Source organism: Macrobrachium nipponense, chromosome 16, assembly GCF_015104395.2.
Source record: "Macrobrachium nipponense isolate FS-2020 chromosome 16, ASM1510439v2, whole genome shotgun sequence".
Taxonomy (NCBI): Eukaryota; Metazoa; Arthropoda; class Malacostraca; order Decapoda; family Palaemonidae; genus Macrobrachium; species Macrobrachium nipponense.
Window position 1 is genome coordinate 23,091,846 of NC_087209.1, and position 15,975 is coordinate 23,107,820.

The following is a 15,975-nucleotide window of genomic DNA, read 5'->3' on the forward strand; positions in this document are numbered from 1 at the left end:
GTCATTGATAAGGTTTCTGGGACTGCATTGCATTTATTGTACTAAGGATGCTTTTCACCATACCATATATATCTTGACTTCAACAGAAATTAAAAGAAAACTTAGTTCAAGAAAATATTTTTATTTTTTCATTTTTGGAAATAAAAAAAAAATATATATTTTGAAGATTTCTAGTTTGATGAGATTTTTCCTTTTAATGCTGGAAGCAACTTTGTTTATTAATGAAAGTCTTATTCCAGAATTGCATGCTTATTAGCACTGCATAAGAGAGGAAAACATGATCTTTGAATTCCTTAGAGAGTATAGTTATTAGCATAATCATCTCTTGTTGTATTTAGAATCATAACAGAAACGTACTGGCAATGGTACAATGTATTAACAGAATTAAGTGAATATATCATGCAGGGAAGTGAACAGTCCTTTTATATGTTCCTGTGATGGAAAATTAGGTTTTAGTGAAATTGTAAGTTCTAATATTCTTGTCAAAAATGTGTTCAAAATCTACCTGAGAAAGACTAAATTAGTCCGTAGTATTTTTTTTTATGTAATTTTTTGGCAGAGGTAAACTATTGATGAGTAATTGAAACCCATTATTGATATTTAGTAAGAATGTTTTTAAAATATAACTAGAGAGAAAAATGTAGGTTATATGCATAAGGAAGTGATCTCATGGGAGTCTTATGTTGCTCATGCAATTTATTTAAAAGATAAGGAGGAATAGGGTGCTTATGGTACTGTAATACAATATATAGGAAATAAAAATGTGCATTGTATTCATCAGCATTCTTTCCTGTATTGTATAATGAGCTGGATAATTTATTGAAATAGTTTGTGCTTAACAGAAGCATTTTTTTTTACCAGTTGGAAGATGCATACTTCATTGATTTTTCTGTTTCCTTCTCCAGGCTGATGAACGTGATAGAGAAGAGAAAAAACAACGAGATGAAAAACTTGCTGAGGAAAGACGCAAAGAGGAACAATTGGAGGTACGTACATTATAAGCAGAATATATACAGATAACTTGGAAAAATTAACCTGAGTTTAATTCTGAACAGTATATTGCACTGTATAGAACTATATATGGTGCTGGGTTATGTATTTGTACTAAAGAAAGCTTTTCCTGAAAATTTTGTTTTTTACATCTTTGTAAGATATTGGTTTCATTGATGATTGAAAGGAAAATTGCAAGTTATTGGACATAGTAGAAAATATATATACTATAGATATCCAACTGGGATAAGCCCCTTAGGAAAATCAAAAGAGATTAGTAAGGAGATATTTACTATACTGTTCATTCATTGCAACTGACATCAGTTTAGGGGAAATATAAGAAATAATTAGCATTGAGAGTTGAGCCTTTCTTGTGCAGTTCAAATTGTTGTAGAAAACTTAATTCAGCATTACATAAAGATGAATATTTCTTTTTCTGTAGTTAACTGTTTTCAGATGTTTAAGTGAGCATTCAGATTTAATGTTGCCAGCAATTTTTATTGAGTAAACATTAAAATTTAACATTTTGCATTTTAACTATTTTTGCATGGAAAAGAAGGTATATAATTGCTTGAAGAATTTATTTGATGTGTATCTTTTTATTAATAGGCTGAAGAAGAAGCTAGACAAGAAGAGGAGGAAAGAAAACAAAGAGAAGAAAGAGAGAAAAGGGAATTGGAGGAATATTTGGCCATGAAAGCTCAGTTTGAAGTTGAAGAAGAAGGCTTTGATGAAAACACAGATGAAAATGCAGAACGGAATCTGCTCCAGGAATTTGTAGAGCATATAAAAGTAAGTCAACTGTGAACTCCTATGCATGTACTCCTTTTGTTTACAGCTTGCTTGATTTTTAAAACAGATAACTTATTTGTCTGCCTGATCTGTTATTCTTGACATCTTTTGAGTCCTGGAATATTTCTTTGATTGAATTTGTTATTATTAGGCTAAAGTAAGTGAACTAAATTTCTGTTTCAAGTTAATGAAATTAAGCAGAAATGTTTACCTAAAGACATTTAGTACCTCAGTTTTACATGATCTGATGTTTTATTGGAACTTTGAGCATAAAGCAGGTGTAATAGTACTATTACTTTTGTACATTTTTGAAGTTTATAACTATAGAAGGCAATCATATATTTTTTAAGGCTAACAAGGTTGTTGTGTTGGAGGATATAGCAGCAAAATTCCAAATGAAGACACAAGACTGCATCAAGAGGGTAACAGACTTACAAACTGAGAAAACACTGACAGGTAAATGTAGATGCTGGGGGATGGGAAGTTTTAGTCAAAGGTATTGTTGTTTTGGTAAGTTCACAATCCAATACTTCAATATAATACAAGAAATGATTTCTTATTAGTTGTATTCAAACTAAGCTGCATATGGTAGTTCTCAGGTTGTTTTCCATTTTTTGAATGTTTCTTTTAACATGTTAAAATTTTTTTGCCAAATGAAAGGAGAAAAGCTAATTTTGGGAGCACTGCATGGATGGTATGTTTGATGCATTCTTCACTATGAAAGATACCCATATTAAAGGTTAAGAATGCAGCAATAGAGAAAGCCAGGTGTGGTTAGTAGAACAGTGAGTGAATGTCTGTAGCAAATCAGATGGATCTGTACATAATGCATCATTATCAATTGGCCTAGATATTTACTTCAAGTGCATTGTAGCCCATTAAAAATTAATTACAGTATAATATTTGTTTGCATTCTTTCAGTGCAAGTACATTGCTCAGTTTTGCAAAATTTAAAGTTCCCCATTACTACAGGCCTAAAGTGAACTCATGTTAAGGTAAATTGTGAACTCTGATATATTAATGAATTAGATGGGGAAGTTAAAAATGTATCAAATTTAATTGGATAATTAAAAAAAAAAAAAAAAAAAAAATTGTGAACTGTGAAAGAACAAAGCCAGGGTTGGGAATGAAATGTGTTTCCCCTTTATTTTTGAATTGTCAAACTAACCACATGTTGGTGTCACTTATGTAATGCTTTTGGTATTTTTCAGTATATCCACCTGGTAGTTTTGTGCCTCCCATTTTTCTGATAATTATAACTAAAAATAATTATTATTGAACACAGCTATAAGAAAGGTACATATTACTTCACCTATGGATTTATCATGTGGTCAACTGGAAGGTGCTTATAGTAGTACAAAACAAAAATTTCCAATTACCAATTTTTCTTTATTGAATCAATATGTTAGTTAAGGTTTGCTGGTTTTAATAATTGTACAGGTGTTATATTTATTGATTTGATTGCTTCGAATAGTAACTGAAGTTTTTTTTTTTTTTTTTTTTGTGCCTGTAACCATTTCTGGTTATTATCTGCTTTTATTATATAAGAATTAATTGGTTGGTAAAAAAATTTCAAGTTTTTACATGTGCGCATTTCAGTTTGTTATGCCGTTATTAGACATTAAAATTCCAGTCAACCCTATTTAGTGACATTTAGGCTTAATGTTGATATTAGCTAAATAAAGGTATTCAAGTACTATAACATGAAATTAGCAGTCGTCATCTTGGAGAATAAAAGTTGATGGTTAATGATAATTTGATAAGGTTGCTTATTTAGTACATTAACAGTTTATCAAATTTATCTACTGTGATTAGATAGAATGCGATTAGATAGATATACTTACATGGAGTTAGCTTGCAGAGCATATTAGATAGTACTGAAGATACTTAGTATTATCCCTTCAAGCTATGTGCTGCACTTCTTTCTGCCTCTTATTTTTCATCCATATCTTATGATCTCTTTCCCTCAGTTGTCCAGCTTCCTTAACCTAACCTTAACTCTTGTTGTCAGCTCTCAGGTGAACAGTACAAGGTTCTAGAAATATGATTCAGTGATCATGTTAAATTAAGGTAAAATAGTGATGATACAGATATAAAATATAACATAATTCTTGAATTATGTTATATTTTATATCTCAAAAGTACTATAGTACTTTTGTATTTCACAATGTTTAGTAATATTTCCATAAGTAGGATGATAACATCCAGTCATTACATTAAAATACAGTGTTATCTTTCCTCACAGAAAGAGTAAAACCTAATAAGTTTGGTCTATTCAGTCTGTAGATGTTGATACTGCGGGTGATATGGGTTTTTACAACAATCCATGAATGAAGGAATATTGAATCTATTGAAACTGTCCCATTCAGATTTGTTTGTCTTTTTTAGAAACTAGTTATATGGCACTAATAACTTGTTCTCCTAATCAGGTGTTATTGATGACCGTGGAAAATTCATTTATATTAGTCAAGAAGAGTTGGAAGGAGTTGCCAAATTCATCAGACAGCGTGGGAGAGTCTCCATTGCAGACCTGGCTGAGGCATCGCATAGTTTAATCACACTTACTCCAGAGACGTGTTCCAGTTAACTACTTAGATATTTTATCTTTCTTAAATTAAGAATGGTGATATTGCTTCAGGTTGTTGAGGTTAACAAATCAGTATTTGTTTTTAGAAAAGGCTTTGCTAATAAACTTAAATTTTTTGAAATCTTGTACTTTTATTGCTTATTCTAAGACTTAATAATCTCTAAGTCATTGAAAGTTATCCTGCTTTATGAAAAGCAAGTTGAGAATAGTCCATTTCTGTACCCTTTCTGTCACATGTGAATGAAAATGAGAATTTAAAGGGTGTAAATTTGTTTGTTTGTTTCATTACAAGGCAGAGTCATATATTTTTCTAAAATTTCTTTTTCACTCATTTCATAAGGAGTAGGTTTTAATGTAGGAAAATGTTTTGAAAAGTAAATGGATTGTAACAAAAATAAATGTTACAAGATTTCCATTGTCATTTTATTAAATTCAGTTGTCCTTTTTAGTGTCTCAGATGTGATTTCCTGGAGTAATTATTGTGTTATCACTTTTTATGCAAAGGAAGGAACTTGCCTATTGGAAGATAGGAGGTGATAGAAGAAGGAAAAATAAGCTGAATTAAATTTATTGCTTGGTAGTTAAAGAGTTGATATTAGTAACTGGTAGGAACATGCCATGTGTAATTGTGTAGTGGCTAAGGGAGTGAAGTAAGGCATTCTGGGAAGAGAAGAAACACTCCTTTGAAGTTGTTTACCTGTCGGGGGATATTGCTGTCAATGCACCTCATGCCGTGTACTGTAGGCATACTTAAGGTTCTTTGCAGCGTCCATTTGTCCCCTAACTGCAATCATTTCATTCCATTTACTATATACCTCCTTTCATAATCTCTTCTCCCATCTTACTTTCCTTTGGTGTAAATTATATTCTTTGTTTTTTGTAACAGTGAGCAATAACATACATACTTGTATAAATTAAATAGACAAGCTATCTTTTAATTGAAAAATTTTATCCATTTTAGGTAAGGATGGCCTCAATTAAATGCTACGTAGTTGTCTTTTATTTAATCCTCTTCAAAAAGCAGACAAAAGAAAGAGGACCTTAAAAAGGAGTTATTACCTGACAAGGATTAGATAAAGTTATTGTAAAATTAGTTGCCAAGAGGAATAAAAGAACTGTGAAACTAAATTTGAATAATTAAGTTTTATCAGGATAAAATACTGTATGTGGCCCTTCCCAGAGAAGTTTGGTAGTTGTAATACTCAAAAGCTTAATTGAAGAGAGGCTGGATGACATGATTACTAAAGATTTAATTCTCAATTTATGTATGCATCATCCCCAATAACATTTACTAAACAGGTCAGAGTTCCAACAAAAGAAATGGTTATTTTCAATGTAGGTTTGATCTCCCACCATCTAAGGAAGTACTCCATCTTTCATAATGCTTGACATAATTTATCAGTGCTCTAACCACTTGGCTTGGTCCCCGTAAGAGGGTAGTGCCATCATAACTTGAGGTTCTTTGCAGCATGCCTTCGGCCCCTAGCTGCAACCCTTTTCGTTCCTTTTACTGCACCTCCTTTCATATTCTCTCTTCTACAACTAGGCGGTTCTCCTGTTACACCTTTCAAACTTTTTATGGTCATTTTCCGTTTCAGCGCTGAATGACCTTATAGGTCCCAGTGCTTGGCTTTAGTCCTAAATTCTGTATTCAATTCAATTCTAACCACTTTGCTTAAGCCTTATTTATGATGACTGCAGCTTTATATGTAGGGTGGTCATTCACCGTTAATGAGCAATTAAGGCAGCGGCTTTAGTGAACTGGGTGCATAGTGACAGCAGACAAAATTTGGTTTGGTGTACAATACCAGCAAGACCAAAACATTAAAACACTACAGCATACTATATGACAAATATGTTATTTCAAGTTTACAAGAAATGATGTAATTTTTTATTTTTTTCATAATTTTGTAATACTTTTTCTTGGTCTGTATGTAGCAGTTCATATAGCAAGCAAGTAACTTGCACAATTCCAGATCTAATAAGAAAACATGATGCAACAAATTCAATTGGCTGAAGGATGGAAAGACACTTTTACTTATTGCTTATAGCCTGAAGGTCTTATCCAAGTACCCCGTTCGTTCCATTTACTTTACCTCCTTTCATATCCACTTCCATCATACTTTTCACCCTATCCTAGCAGTTGATTCATAGAGAAACTACGAGGTTTTCCTCCTGTTACACCTTTCAAACCTTTTACTGTCAATTTCCGTTTAACGCTGAATGACCTCATAGGCCCCAGTGCTCGGTCTTTGGCCTAAATTCTATACTCAATTCAACCTTATCCAAGTGAGAGGAATTTCTTCCTTTCTATTTGAATATACATGTAGCCTTAGCTTTGCCTTTTATATCCAACTGGGACACCTTTAAGTCATGTACAGGACTTGAAACAAACCTAGCCTTGGGCTCATTGATTATGCTAAACTATAGGCTGAAGTAGAAGAGGGTCCCAATAGTTAAAATAGTGTAGCCTATGAATATATATATATATATATATATATATATATATATAATATATATATATATATATATATATATACACACACACACACAAAATTAACCACTACACGATGGGTTATATTTTTGCTCACAAAATATTTCTTAACGATCGTGTTCAACTGGTGAAATATCTCCCTCAAAGCGTTTTCAAGGACAGTCCAGGTGTGGAAGTTCTTGCGTTAACGCTGTGTTTACTGTAGCCATTTTCCATTTCATTGCGCGTTCAAGTTATCCTTAGTATTGCAAAAAAGTTCGTTATGCGTAAATCACTGGCGATTACGTGTATCTCCTAAGAATATTAATATGAGAGATCCCCTGGTCGTGGATCATGTAAAGCGGCTATGCGGCCTTATGAAAGTAAACGTAACTAAAATATTTTTTTTATAGTGGTGTGATCTTGCTTATTTTTTATTTATTTATTTCTTTTTTGCATTACTTACTGTAGTATGTCTTTAGCCATTTTTTAAAAAATTTTGTTGTTGTGTAATGGAAAAAATATTCCTTAATAATTAGTGATTTATTTAGGAATTGATTCATCATCATCCTCTAATAGATTATGCTACTGTTGTAAGAGTGATTGGAACTGTAAAATGTTTTCGTTTTTGTTGTGGACACGAGTGCGTAGCAGTGTGGCCAGTCCCTTGTTGTTTTTGTTTCACTTTGAGTGTGGGAACGCTGTCCTAAATCTTTCGTCTGCATTTTGGTAACACTGGCAACACATGTAAGGATCACGAATGCTCTCGAGTGTGAAAAAGACGTCAACCGGTCCACCCTTCAATTTGGCTATTTTACCAAATTACTAATACAAATTATTATGCATCCCTTGCAAGGGATCTTGTCCAGGAGTTCTGAAGACTAGGAAAATTAACCAAGTCCAGGAGACTAGGCTTGGGAGAAATTTGGCATGATGTAATGAGTAATAAAGAAACAAGCTAAGTACCAGGAATTTTCTTCAATACCCCTAAAATGGAAATCAGCACTTCAATTGCCTCCCAGTGGGAAGACATCACCTGGCCTCATCAGTAATAAGACCCATACAAACAAGGAATATCATGTGATTGCAGGTAGTTCAGGCCTACCCTAATTATCAGGCAGCGGAAACGTCAGAAGCGTTCATACCCATCGTGTCAACTATGACAGAGTAGCATTCTCCGACCCCTGTCTCCAGGCAAGAAGACTGACAACAGTGCATATGTATGGTAGTACCTATACTCTGTTTTTTTTCATCTGTCCATCCGCCTGTGTGGTTTTTGTATGGTAACACTGCGTCCCGGGCTTTAAATAGTTGCGCTACGTGTAAGTTTTAGGTAAATAAAAGGATATCTGGGTGTACATTTGCAACTGAAAAATGTTTTAATAATTTACTGTATGCGAATTACACCATTAATATTCGAAATAGGTTATTGTTATTATTGTTGAATGTAAACTTCCTTTTCGGGGTGGCGAATGGAACAGCCAGACGCAGTGGCGGGAAAATTGCTTCTCTCGCTGTTCACTACGGCAAGATGTCAACGTATTACTTCATTATACGTAAGTATATCAGTATGTACTGTTAATTTTTATAAAGTACGTTTCAGCCAGATACGATATGACGTAACTTGGTTTAGCATCTGTTTGATGGAATTTGCGTCTGGCTGTTCCATTCGCCACCCCGAAAAGGCAGCTTACATTCGACAATAATAACAATATCCTATTTCGAATATTAACGGTGTAATTCGCATACAGTAAATTATTAAAACACTTTTCAGTTGCAAATGTACAACCATATATCCTTTATTTACCTAAAACTTACACAGCGTAACTATTTCAAGTCCGGGACGCAGTGTTACCATACAAAAACACCACTGGCGGATGGACAGATGAAAAAAAACAGAGTATAGTATTATTATTCTCTTATCGTAATGTCATCGTGAGGGAAAAATCCTCCCGTGACAATTGCTTTCATGAACACTATCAATTCGATTACCAAGTATTTTTCTTTACCATCTTGAGTTGTAATGGCTCGCGTATGTTTTCTGAAACATAAGTGTAGGGTTTTCATTTGTCGCTATTGAAGGTCAATGTAATTTTTGTTCTTCATTGGCGATTACTACTCCTTTAACTGGCTGTTAGACTTTCTACTTGAATATGTCTGTGTTAGTTTCTCGTTATGTTTTAATAACTGATTTATATATCTATTTTTAAGTGCAACTGATTTTCCGTGAGCAACTTTTCACCTTTTAGCAACAGCTATGAGGCCTAGGCCTATAATTTTCACATGTAGCATAGGTTAAGATGGTGCGGTTACTATACATGAATTGCTAATGATTTTACGTAGTACTGGTTACGAGCTCAGTGTAAGGTTACTTACAGCTGACATTCACATGTGATATTGACGTTATGGATGTTGCCTGCTCAGGGGTTAATCCACAATTCAGCAGTTAAAGTCTAAGTATGGCAGGAACCGTTATTTTCTCTCTCTGGAGCCACTCCCTGCCTGGGAAAACGGCTTTTGTGTTAAATAAAAAAAGATATATATAAATGTTAAGCTACATGTCATGTAATATCCAATTGGCTCTACCTCGGATATAATACAGAAAGGGAATTTTAATTGATAAATGACCAAGTCACTTGATGGGCTTGAACCACCGAACTACGATATATTGCACCGAACTGTCCATCAATGACTTCAGTGACGCGTATTACGCCACCACCAGACTTGTAACCCTACAATTATATAAAAACAGAATGAACTAAGCATATATTGTAAATTTTTGTCTATTCCGAGTTCAGAATCTACTGCCCAAGAACGATTAGCCAAACAATACAACCAAACCACAATTGACGCTCACATAATATAATTAGAGAACCGTACCATCGTAGTGAACTCACCGGTCACACTAGTCTCATTTCTCGATTCAACCACCTCACTCATCCGTCGTCCGTGTAGTACTCCTGCGTCCTGCCGGATTTTGAAGTAGATCTGCATATGTTCACGTTTAATTTGGTTATATTTAATATCATTGCAAGTTCAAGTTATCTTTCATAATGTAGTTATATTATTTTTATTTTCATTGCCCGTTCAAGTCATCCTTCGTAATTTAGTTTGGTTATCTTTAATTTCAATGCCCGTTCAAGTTATCCTTCACATACGAAAAGTTTATTATGAATATACCAGTGTCGTTTACGTGTGTCTCAGTAAACGGGCAATGTGAGATACTTGTGGTCTGGTTCACATAAGCGGCTATAGGCGAGGGTGCGCAGGTAAGGTAAGTAACCCAGCCATGGTATGATCTATTTGCGTTAAGTTGTATTATGAACTGTAGTATGTCATTTTACCAGTTTTAGTGTGTTGCGTTCATGAACACTTATCTGTACAACACAGCAATTACACTTACCATCTTGAAGTGTTCAAATGACTCATGAATATGATACTGTTCTCTAGAGCATACATTGCTTTTCATTTGTTTGAAGGTCGTAATTTTTGCTCTTCATTGACGATGACTCCAACTGGTTTTAGATTTTTTATGTGAATGTATATATTTATTAGTGTCTCGTTATGTTATAGTTACTGGTGCACAATTTTACATTTAAATGCCAATGTTTTTCCATGTGCAACGTTTTACCTTTCTCCAAACAGTTTTGTAGTAGGCCTGTGATTTTCACTTGTAGCCTAGCTTAAGATGGCTGGCTGATTAAACGGGAATTGGTACCGCAGTACCGGTTGCGATCTTTATAACAAGACTTAACGCGTGACTTACTGTCTTTGCTGACTGAGTTCTCTGGATCCCTGCCTACGTGACCTCATCAAGGGCTCAAGAATAATTAATCTGGTTAAAGGTCTAACAATCGATGACTCCCGTGAGTCTTTGTACTACACTTAGTCGCCAGGTTAGAATTTAAATGGTTTTATGATATATATGATAATAATTTTTGTTAACTTACCGGAAGCTGTCAAGGTCACATATTTCGTTTTGATAACTTTCGTAGACTGCCCACATGATAGGTCTCATTTTGTCACACCGATCGAATGGTTGGCGTGTGCTTTCATCACATCTTTGCCATCTTAGTGTCTTGCAACGTATACAGTAGTCACCAGGCTAATGACTAGCTGTTCGTAAAATGTTACGAATTCTACCCTGACCAACAAGCTGATTATATTTGCAATTTAATGTTAGCTATTGTTATCATATATATGAGTTGTAAGAGATGCTTGTTGGATACTCCCCGTCCTCCCTTACACGAAACGTTTTATCATAACTAGCAGTTGATGCTGGCAAGGAAACTGCAATCTTTAATGTATGTATGTATCTGACATGACATGATGTTTCAGTTTTTCACTTGTTGCCATTGATTAGTTAAAACGATTCCTGCGTCTGGAGTCGCCGCACTAAGTGGATAAGAGCGCAATGAGCTTATACACCGGTAAATATACTGGCTGCTGGTTATCAAGGACGATGCAAAGATAAGGATGTCAGAAAACGTGCTAGTGCGATGCGAAACAGCTACACAAAAGCCTTATAAGCCTTATGTAAGCAGCCCCTTCCCACATTCATGCGTTCAGGGAATAGCGGGCGTACTTGAAAAGCATTTCGATTGTGGTTTGGATTGCATAGTACTAATAAAGATAACAGATAAGAAATTATCGTGAATTTTACATGTCGAAAATGTAACCCAAACGCTAATATGTAGCACAGATTCGGGGGTTGGAAATCTATAAAAGACGATGTGAGTAAAAAACGATTAAACGAAAATAATGTTAGGTATGGAACTTGGGATTTTACAGTTTGGGAAAATGGTAGCAAAACTTTTATTTCGAAATAAACGTAAAATATTCGTAAACGCCACGCCCAACTTTGACTGCAACCTTGGTACAAACTAAATATACATTACTTTCTCCATCCCGACCTATATATTAATTTTCCTAATACTGAAAAGCCATAGGGAAACGAGTAACCGTTGCTCTCATCTAGCCCAAAGCTGATGGTTCCGTTTAGTCAGTTAAATCTCAAATCTTGCCCTTAATTTAGTAAATGGATGTTGATACTTTGCAGTGCAGATTTTTTTTTTTTTTTTTATGTATATCAAGATTTTTAAATGAGTTTATTACCGAGAATTTTCACTTTATTTATGAAGCGTAGTTAATTTTTTTTCTTATATATATTTTGACCTTTAATTTATTCGACCTAAGATTCAGGAAGCTGTCACAGATATGTTAGAGAAAGTTCTCTCTCTCTCTCTCTCTCTCTCTCTCTCTCTCTCTCTCTCTCTCTCTCTCTCTTTTAAGTAACATTGTTACTCGACTTAAATTTCGTGTTGCTATATTTCACCTCTGTTGGGTTAAGAATTTGTCGAGCTGTGGGACGGTGGGGTGGGGTACTTTTGCATAAGTGTTTTAAAACTTTTATTAAAAATTAGACACAATATTTAATTTCGTTTTATTGTGACCAGATACTGAAGGACAGTGACGGTGTTTAGACAAGGCTCTCGTACTTAATCCTGGCTGCACTTGGTACCTTTGATGTAGGGTAATTAAATGGGAATATTATGCTGTTGAGAATCTAATTCTTTGACCCAAACACGCAATAGTTGTTAAAATGTTTTTCTCGAGGCGGAAATAGCATTTAAAATTAATCATACAAGATTCTGGAAAAAAAGGTTTATATATGACAATAGTCATTTGTAAATGTACGTATTTAATTTCTGTTTGTCTGGAGCCAAGTTTAGTTATAGAAAAAAAAAAAGCCAGGTTTTTCGGAAATTGTTTTTGACTGAAAAATTCACTGTGTAACAAAACAATTAAGGGGGATATTGCAAAAATAGACTTCAGTGAATCATTTAGCCACCTCTATAACCTGATTTAAGCGTCTAAAATGCCTAGGGATAGGTAATGGACACACACACACACACTTTTTGCAAGAAGAAAGTATCACTTTAAAACTGATTACGTTATGGATGTGCCTTCATTGTGATGGCTATTGTGCTAAAGTTTCTGAGGTTCTTATTTGTGAATGCGCAAGTGAAGTTATTTTAGCCATAAATACTAGCTGAGACGAGCGTGAAGAGGCGCACTTATCCTATGGCTTTGGTCTTAAAAATAAATATTTAGCTTTTCTTGTTTATATATACTGGCATTATCATCTGAAGGCCCGAGGTTTGATTCCAGTGCTTCACCAAAGGTATTTGGCTCTTTTAGTTAAATCTTGAAGTGCTTAGGGAGTGAATTATGTACCTGGTAATTAGTTGACTGTGGAGTTCTTATCGACATGATAAAGGCCGCTGGGGCCATCAGCGTTATCCCAGTGGCTGTTGATCACCATAAGTTTAATATCCCTTTTAGTAACACTTCCCAGGGGAAAAGATGTATGATAAAAAAAATGAAAAAGTGGGAGCACAGACACTTGTATATATAGTTATATAATTATATAATATATATAATTTAAATAATATATATATATATAATAATATATATTATATATATTATTATAATTATATATATATATATATATATATATTACAGGGTGGGCCCAAAGTAGCCTCACAGTTCTTTCATGAACTGTTTCTCATTCAAAGTACTCTTCAATAGAAAATTAATACTGTGCCATTAATACATGCTACATATTTTTATCCTTTTCATGTCACTCATTCTTAAATATGCCACTTATTCATGTCTGAAAAATTTTATGCGTTTAATAAATTATTTTTTATTCTGTTTTCAGGTACTCTAATATGTGAGGCTACTTTTGGCCCACCCTGTATATATATATATATATATATATATATATATATATATATATATATATATATATGATATATATATATATATATACACGTATGTGTTTGTGAGTGTGCATGCATACCAACAGGAACATTATCCCTTTCCATTAAAAACGAATGGAAAACAACACGGCCATTTGCAGGTTGAAAAACAAAAAGAAGTTTTCAAAAGCTATATACATACATACACATATATATTTATATATAATATATATATATATATATATATATATATATATAGAGAGAGAGAGAGAGAGAGAGAGAGAGAGAGAGAGAGAGAGAGAGAGAGAGAGAGAGAGACAGTAATTCCCCATCCAGGTACAGCTCTGCCAATGGAGAGCAGTAAATAAAACGTCTCGGAAAGGTAAATAAAGACATCTTCATCCAGACTGATTCAGCGACAGTTTGCAGGAGGAAAAACGCTACATGGTCATCTTCATTCACGTCATTTTCTGTCTTCCATATCGTATGGAATCTGCCAACGGTACAATTTCTCTCTATTTTCCAACGTTTCATCTACATAATGGTATCCGACATCTTGCAGTATGCATCATTACAACCCATGATATCCCTGTTCAAAATGCGTACACATTCCGAAGGAATAAGCCAAAAAGTTCGTTAATTTGTTTAGCAACTTTCCAAAGCACATAAAATACCACACACGCGAAAAAGTGGAAAGATTTAGCACAGAAAACCTCCATGAAGATTGTTCCACAGTTGTGTTTGAAAGTTTGGGCCAAGGCTAAGCAATTATTTAACCGATTGCATTTAAAGTTCGAGGACAGTTCGTGGGGATAAAGCGTCGGTAGGCTTTGGGCTAGGGATGCTCTTCCTGCTTCCGTTTTCTGTGATTACTGCAGTCTTTGGTCGTTTTCTTTGGGAATGAAATCGGTAATATTCCCTCCCCTACACTACCAAATAAACTGAATTTTGGCTACAAGGACATTGGACTGTATATCTAAGTGGGTTTTAAATTCAGTTCATAGGTTTTAGAAATATTACAACGCATGCACTACAAGTGAGTAGACAATAAACAGCTAATATCAATACAAATTAGCAGCTTAATACAAAACGATACCACGAATGCGCGGGAGAGAAATTGTTCATGATAATACAGTGGCTTTTAATGATTGGAGATACGTATTTGTGTAAGAGGAAGAGTTTGGGGATCAAAATGTTCATTAACGCACAGCCTTGCCTACAACGGAACAATGATTTTAGGATATTTCATGCCAAATGTTATGCTTCTGCTTATAAACACGAAAAAAGATGTATGTATTATGTATCTGTGCATATGTGTGCGTGTGTTTATATTGTTATATAACACAGTAATAGCAGTTCAGTAATTGTGGCTGTAAATTTGCATTCAATTACAAATACCTCAAATTAGCATTCATTCGCAGACAAATATTTAGTAGAAAAAAACTAGAATTTGGAAGCTGAAAAATGTTGCAAAACATGTTTAGCTTTAACTTGGAAATGCCAGTAATTTGCAATGTAGATTCGATTGAAATTGTCAGTAAACTGGTAGATACAGAGTTTTAATAAAACGTTTGTTTTTGGAGTATTATTTTAGCATAGAGGTTATTTCATTTGCTTCAGTGTTAACAATTTTCATAAAATCGCAAGGAATGAGAAAAATGATGAATTCTGCATGGCCAAAGAAATAGCCAGGGGTTATGTACTAAGTAGCTTGTGTTAAACGATGTTGGAAATAAGTTGGTAATTTTGATTGAAGTGGGTCGATAAGAATGATAAGAGGAACATCTTTAGGCAGGTGAAGGATGTTTCACAGAGGCGGGAGAAATTGTTCAGCGACATTCTAACCATAAATCATACTTAGCTTGGAATAATGCTTTAACTAGACGTGATACTGTTTTTTATCCAGATACAGGTCAGACTAATGACAGTAGGAATTGAGTGCCCAGAATCTTGAATATTTTTGGTAATAGTAACGGGTTGTATTAAGAGGTGCCAGATTGAAATTCAGTGCAGACCACAATCAGTAACTTGGAAGACTGAGCCGAAGTAAGACTTAGTGTGTGGGACATTCCGATAGGGAAAGGTTTATATCTTAAGAAACGAAAAAAAAAAAAAAAATCTATACATGAGTGGGTAGGACACGCGGTACGTCTGATGTTGGTAATTGACATACAAAGGAACTGGGCATCTGTATGTAGCTCGGCAGTGTTAAGTAAAATTATATTGAAATATAGATGCATATGTAGTGTCTAGAGATTTCGCTAATTAAATCGCAAATACTTATGTGTTCCTGTTGCAGTGAACTGAATAAAACGCAAATTTCATATTACGCATAATGTGTACTGTAAGGGTTGTGTCGTCGAAGGATA

The 15,975-nt window shown here is 34.3% G+C and overlaps 2 protein-coding genes across 2 annotated transcripts in view; one reads left to right on the forward strand and one right to left on the reverse strand.

Annotated features, from left to right (window-relative positions):
* Positions 1–9,789, reverse strand: part of LOC135195613 (uncharacterized) — a 31,266-nt gene extending 21,477 nt beyond the window's left edge. The window contains exons 1-2 of the mRNA XM_064221945.1: positions 9,740–9,789; positions 3,627–3,817 (exon numbers count right to left, since the gene is read on the reverse strand). The gene's annotated coding sequence lies outside the window, so the exon portion shown is untranslated. The remainder of the gene's footprint in view (positions 1–3,626; positions 3,818–9,739) is intronic.
* Positions 906–4,782, forward strand: LOC135195614 (DDRGK domain-containing protein 1-like; the record flags this gene model as incomplete). Its single annotated transcript, XM_064221946.1, is given in 4 exon segments — positions 906–986; positions 1,600–1,782; positions 2,133–2,238; positions 4,212–4,782. Coding segments are annotated over 4 exon segments (528 nt in total), but the record flags the coding sequence as incomplete, so codon positions are not given.
* Positions 9,790–15,975: the final 6,186 nt, after the last annotated feature.